The sequence below is a fragment of the Oratosquilla oratoria genome, chromosome 15 (genome assembly GCF_046742065.1).
Source record: "Oratosquilla oratoria isolate Oo_2021 chromosome 15, ASM4674206v1, whole genome shotgun sequence".
Classification (NCBI taxonomy): domain Eukaryota; kingdom Metazoa; phylum Arthropoda; class Malacostraca; order Stomatopoda; family Squillidae; genus Oratosquilla; species Oratosquilla oratoria.
The window spans coordinates 31,231,291-31,237,810 of NC_134791.1; the positions used below are offsets into that span (position 1 = coordinate 31,231,291).

The 6,520-nt window shown below is 41.7% G+C and overlaps 1 protein-coding gene across 1 annotated transcript; it reads right to left on the reverse strand.

Moving 5' to 3' along the window:
* Positions 1-5,485: 5,485 nt before the first annotated feature.
* On the reverse strand, positions 5,486-6,298 carry LOC143033106 (serine/threonine-protein kinase pim-3-like). The gene has a single exon (XM_076198307.1). It carries the CDS (start codon positions 6,296-6,298, stop codon positions 5,486-5,488), a length of 813 nt encoding a protein of 270 aa, XP_076054422.1.
* Between the last annotated feature and the right edge of the window lie 222 nt (positions 6,299-6,520).

Below are 6,520 nucleotides of genomic sequence, written 5' to 3' on the forward strand. Positions count from 1 at the left end.
GAAATAGGCATGTATTGGTTTACTAATAGGGTGGTCAACGAATGGAATAGACTTAGTATCCATGTAGTGAGCGTTGAAATTATCAGATGTTTTAAGAAACTATTAGACAACTTTATGGATGGAGATGACAGGTGGTAATGGACATGGAACTGCCTAGTGTAGGCCTTATGGTCTCTTGTAGTCTCCTTCATTCCTGTGTTCTTATGTTCTTATGAATGCGAGACCAGCACGCTTCCGATGACGCTACCAGCATACAGGGGCTGAAGTGGAATGTTCTAATAAGTATTGTTGATGGACAGTTCGAACCCTCAAGATTCTATTAGAGAATTTTTTATTCATTAGAAATTTCTTTGCTCTTATGGTGCTCTTCGGTAGACTCTTTCTAGAGGCGTTGGCAGACAGGCCAGGGCTAGTTAGTACCCGGGACTTCGGGGCAACTTTCAGGTGAGACGCTTAACCAAAGCAACACAATCTTCGAACCTTTCGAAGAAAACGGCGCAAATGACTCGTTTTCTTTGCTTCATTTTTCGTAATTTTGACCTTACGACCACTTTGACCTGTGACCCATGGGTGCTCATTGAGGTCTTTAAGATTGGTGCCTTCTTTCTTGAGACACCTCTTGATAAGGTCTCGGCAGGTCCTTCCGACTTGTTCGGGGAAACATAGCCTTTTGGACTTGGCGCCGAAGGGGAACTTGTGGTAGACCAGGTAATACAGGAATTCTCCAAGTTGTTTAACGGACGCTCTTTCATGGTCCTTTGGAGAGAGTGGGTCTTCTTCTTGGATGAACTTCCCCATGCCGAAGTCCAGAAGCTTGAGTCTCAGACTTCCTGTCTCTGAGTCTCTGAATACGAGAACGTTCCCCAGCTGGATATCTCCATGGGCCACGCCAGCTGCGTAGCATTCAGAAACAGCTTTCACCAGCTGTCGGAACACAATCCTGGCGTCTTCGCTGTCCAGGTTACCGACCTTGGACGTGTAGCTCCATAGGTCGACTGCACCTGGAATAAGTTCCATCACCATGTACAGGGAGCTTCTGTCGAAGAAGTACTCCTCGAGGTGGACGACTTCCTGCACGTGCTGTACCTTCTGCAGCAGTGCTACTTCCAAGGGCACCCTCCTCTCGGGGTCTGCCCAGCGACGTACCAGAGCCTTCGGGACCACTTTGATGGCCACCGTGGCTTTGTCCTCGATCCTTTCGGCGGAGAAGACGTGGCCGAATGCGCCCTGGCCGAGCGAACTCTTGAAGACGAACCGATCAGTCATCGAAGTGCAATGAAAACCTCACGGTCAAAAGACGGAGGCCGAAGAGAGAAAGGGAAGCTGTAAACAGACCGACGAGGACATCTGGGAGTTTGGTGACGAGGGTCTTCGTATCTCACCGCTCGCCGATAATAAACCAGCGCTTCTGTCCTTAATGTATGTTTTGCTCGGTAATGATCGTTCATGCATCATTGTTGGCCGTCAAACGGTTGTCTAGAGCACTAAATCTATCTTTTTTAAAGAGTACGAGGCTGACTATTTTAACCAAACCTACCAACGCGTTTACCAAAATATTGTCATTTTATTCGCATCCGACCTAGTTATGGACCAGAAGGTCTCCTGTCAGCATATTCTTCCTTTGTAATCCTTTGTAATCCTTTATAAATGCAGGACAGGGTCAAAGCAGTAGAAATGTAGATTTGGAAAAGGATGCTGAAAATTTCATGGACAGAATTTAAGACAAATGGATAAATACTGCAGCTAATAGGAACACAGGGAAATATAGAAACTATCAGGAAAAGACAGTTACACTTTGTAGGACACGTCATGAGAAAACAACAATTAGAACATACGTGCCAAACAGGAAAAATAGAGGGAAAGAGGGCAAGAGGAAGACCACGCCTTCGAAGTGGCCGAGACCTACGGTCAGGAGACTGAGAGCATTCTTCAGACGGCCAGGCTCTGGAACGCCAACATCTCCGCATACATCGGGCCCCAAGAAACGTGTCTTCATGAGGCCCGGATGGCAGCATCCTTCAATTTACCCATGATCTCTTACGTAAGTGTGCTGTTTCTATTCCATCATAATAGTTTGTCATTCATGTCAAAATAATTAATATTCTTTTCGTGGTGCGAGAGATATCATCGTTGTTTACGATTCGTACATTGAAAACAAGGAAAAGATTTGTAGAATATTACATTTGGTCAGTATTATCATATGGGTGTGAAATTTGGACAATTAGTAAACAAATGTATGTATGATATACAAAAACAAATGTACAATGCTACAAGTACACCATTACATGGTGTTGACAGTGCCTTTTTTCTTTTCTTATCTCTTGTGTGATGTTGAAACTTTCATTTCAATTCGAACCTCACTCCCTCGTGTTGTATCGCTAATGGGATCAATGATTACAAAGGATTACAAAGGCGGAGCATGCCGACAGGAGACCTTTTGATCCATATCTAGGTCGGATGCAAAAAAAAAAAAAAATCATATTAATAATAAATAAAAACTATAATAATGTAAATAACAAAAAAAATACATAAATAAATGCATAGGTATACTTGAATAACAAATAAACAGGTAAATAGTAAATGATAATAAATTGACATATAACTAATATTAAATGAAAATCAGACAGACAAATTATAATAAAACAAAAACAAATAATATAACATAAATTATAATCATTACAGCATCTTACTTAGGTATTTATCTATATGATTCTTAAAGCTTCGAACTGAACTACATTGCACTACCTGTGCAGGAAGTTTATTCCATTCATTAACTACACGGTTGGCAAAGTTGTTTCTACCTACTTCCAAATTGAATCTATTTCCGGACAGTTTGAGACCATTGTTTCTTGTCTGATTCTCATTCAATGTGAAAATTTGGTCACTTTTGATGTTGTCAATTCCCTTTAAAATCTTAAAGACCTGTATCAAGTCACCTCTGAGTCTACGCTTTTTTAGGGAAAACAGATTCATGTGCTTAAGTCGATTTTCGTATGATTTATTTTTGATATTTGGAATCAGTTTTGTGGCTCGCCGTTGTACTTTTTCCAATCTGTCAATGTCTTTAATGAGATTCGGTGACCATACGGAAACAGCATATTCCAAATGTGGACGAACTAACGATTCATATAGCTTGTTAATGAGTGATGGACTTTTGAAATCGAAAGATCGCGCAATCAATCCCAGAATCTTATTTGCTTTCTCAGAGGCTGAAATACACTGCTTGGATGATTTGAGGTCGTTACTGATAATTACGCCGAGATCTTTTTCACTATCCACTTTTGTTAACGAATTTCCAAATAACTTGTAATCGTACTTACTGTTATTTTTACCTATGTGCATTACCTTGCATTTACTTGTGTTAAATTTCATTAGCCACTTTTCAGACCATTGCTGTAATTGATCTAAGTCTTCTTGAATATCTAATTGGTTTGAGTGATCATTTGCCACTCCGCACAGTTTTGTATCATCGGCAAATTTGGAAACAGTAGATTTTAGTCCATGGTCTATATCATCTATATATACTATGAATAAAAGTGCCCCAAGAACGGAACCCTGAGGAACTCCACTTGCAACACTTTTCCATCCAGAAGTTTTTCCATTTAAAACAACTCTCTGTTTTCGACCATTCAACCAATTACTAGTCCAACCTAATAGGCTACCACTTATTCCATGCAAAGCTAATTTAGTAAGTAGTCTTTCGTGTGGAACGGTATCAAAAGCTTTTGCAAAGTCTAGATATATTAAATCTATATTGTTTCTTTTGTCATAATTCGAGATAACTGTGTTGTAGAATTCGAGTAAGTTAGTCACGCAAGAACGTTTCCGTCTGAAACCATGCTGGCTATCATTTATCAAACGGTTACCTTCTAAATGATATTCGATAGCATCTCTGATGATAGTTTCCATTATTTTTCCTACGATTGAAGTCAAACTTATAGGCCTATAGTTATTTGGTTTCTTTTTGTCACCTTTTTTGAATATGGGAGTAACGTTAGCTAGCTTCCATTCTCTTGGGACATCTCCGGATATGATGGATTTCTTGAAAATAATTTCTAATGGAACAACAATCTCATTTTTCATTTCCTTTAAGATTCTTGGATGCCAACCGTCAGGCCCTGGTGTTTTATTAACTTTGAGTTTGTCTATACACCTTTTAATTTTTTCTTTTGTTATATTTACCGTAGTGAGTAAGTTTACCCCAGACTTTTCAAAGGCTTCAGTTTGGAATTCACTTTGAGGTGTTTCGTTTACGAATACCGAGCTAAAATAATTGTTTAAGATATTACACATTCCTTCATTTGAATATTCAAGTTGACCGTCAGCAGATAATAGTGGACCAATGTGATTCCTAACAACCTTTTTATCTCTAATGTAACTATAGAATTCTTTGGGATTCTCTTTAGATTTATCAGCGATGTTCATTTCGTATTGTCGTTTTCTTTTTCTTATTGTCTTTTTTAAATCTCTCTGTATTGATACATAACTTTCATAGTCATTTGATGCACCCGAGCACTTATATTTCTTATAAGCCTGTCTCTTTTTAGCAATACTTTTTCAGTTTCTTTGTCGAGCCACTTTGGGCGAGCCTGATTTGGGGGACGTCTGTCCTTAAAAGGAATGTAAGTTTGAATCATCTTAGTGAGCGTATTTTGAAATATTTCCCACATCTGATCTACAGGCCTTTCGTTTAATTTTGCCTCCCAATCTGTAAGCTGAAGCTCCTGACGTAGTCCTATGAACTGAGCTTTACTGAAATCGGGTATTTTAGAAGCACAAGTATCTATTCTAAAATTGTTTAGGAGTTTGAATCTGACTAAGTGAGGAGTCCACGCCAGGAGACGCTGAGTAGCTGCGGCCGAAGCCGTCACCTTTACCCCATTATGCACTTTGGGTACTGTTGGGGCAGGTAACAAGTAGTCACTGCTGAGAATCGGAAGGGAGTGCGGGATTCGAACCCAAAACTAAGGGTAGGATTCGCAGTAATGGATTTAACCTTGACAAATTTAGATTTAAGAAGGAAATAGGCATGTATTGGTTTACTAATAGGGTGGTCAACGAATGGAATAGACTTAGTATCCATGTAGTGAGCGTTGAAATTATCAGATGTTTTAAGAAACGATTAGACAACTTTATGGATGGAGATGACAGGTGGTAATGGACATGGAACTGCCTAGTGTAGGCCTTATGGTCTCTTGTAGTCCCCTTCATTCCTGTGTTCTTATGTTCTTATGAATGCGAGACCAGCACGCTTCCGATGACGCTACCAGCATACAGGGGCTGAAGTGGAATGTTCTAATAAGTATTGTTGATGGACGGTTCGAACCCTCAAGATTCTATTAGAGAATTTTTTATTAATTCCCTTTTTTTATAGAAATTTCTTTGCTCCTATGGTGCTCTTCGGGAGACTCTTTCTAGCGGCGTTGGAAGACAGGCCAGGGCCAGTTAGTACCCGGGACTTCGGGGCAACTTCCAGGTGAGACGCTTAACCAAAGCAACACAATCTTCGAACCTTTCGAAGAAAACGGCGCAAATGACTCGTTTTCTTTGCTTCATTTTTCGTAATTTTGACCTTACGACCACTGTGACCTGTGACCCATGGGTGCTCGTTGAGGTCTTTAAGATTGGTGCCTTCTTTCTTGAGACACCTCTTGATAAGGTCTCGGCAGGTCCTTCCGACTTGTTCGGGGAAACATCGCCTTTTGGACTTGGCGCCGAAGGGGAACTTGTGGTAGACCAGGTAATACAGGAATTCTCCAAGTTGTTTAACGGACGCTCTTTCATGGTCCTTTGGAGAGAGTGGGTCTTCTTCTTGGATGAACTTCCCCATGCCGAAGTCCAGAAGCTTGAGTCTCAGACTTCCTGTCTCTGAGTCTCTGAAGACGAGTACGTTCCCCAGCTGGATATCTCCATGGGCCACGCCAGCTGCGTAGCATTCAGAAACAGCTTTCACCAGCTGTCTGAACACAATCCTGGCGTCTTCGCTGTCCAGGTTACCGACCTTGGACGTGTAGCTCCATAGGTCGACTGCACCTGGAATAAGTTCCATCACCATGTACAGGGAGCTTCTGTCGAAGAAGTACTCCTCGAGGTGGACGACTTCCTGCACGTGCTGTACCTTCTGCAGCAGTGCCACTTCCAAGGGCACCCTCCTCTCGGGGTCTGCCCAGCGACGTATCAGAGCCTTCGGGACCACTTTGATAGCCACCGTGGCTTTGTCCTCGATCCTTTCGGCGGAGAAGACGTGGCCGAATGCGCCCTGGCCGAGCGAACTCTTGAAGACAAACCGATCAGTCATCGAAGTGCAATGAAAACCTCTCGGTCAAAAGACGGAGGCACAAGAGAGAAAGGGAAGCTGTAAACAGACCGACGAGGACATCTGGGAGTTTGGTGACGAGGGTCTTCGTATCTCACCGCTCGCCGATAATAAACCAGCGCTTCTGTCCTTAATGTATGTATTGCTCGGTAATGATCGTTCATGCATCATTGTTGGCCGTCAAACGGTTGTCTAGAGCACTAA

Bases quoted from the DNA above. Each gene is read 5' to 3' on its own strand.
- LOC143033106 (XM_076198307.1), bottom strand. From the start codon at position 6,298: ATGACTGATCGGTTTGTCTTCAAGAGTTCGCTCGGCCAGGGCGCATTC.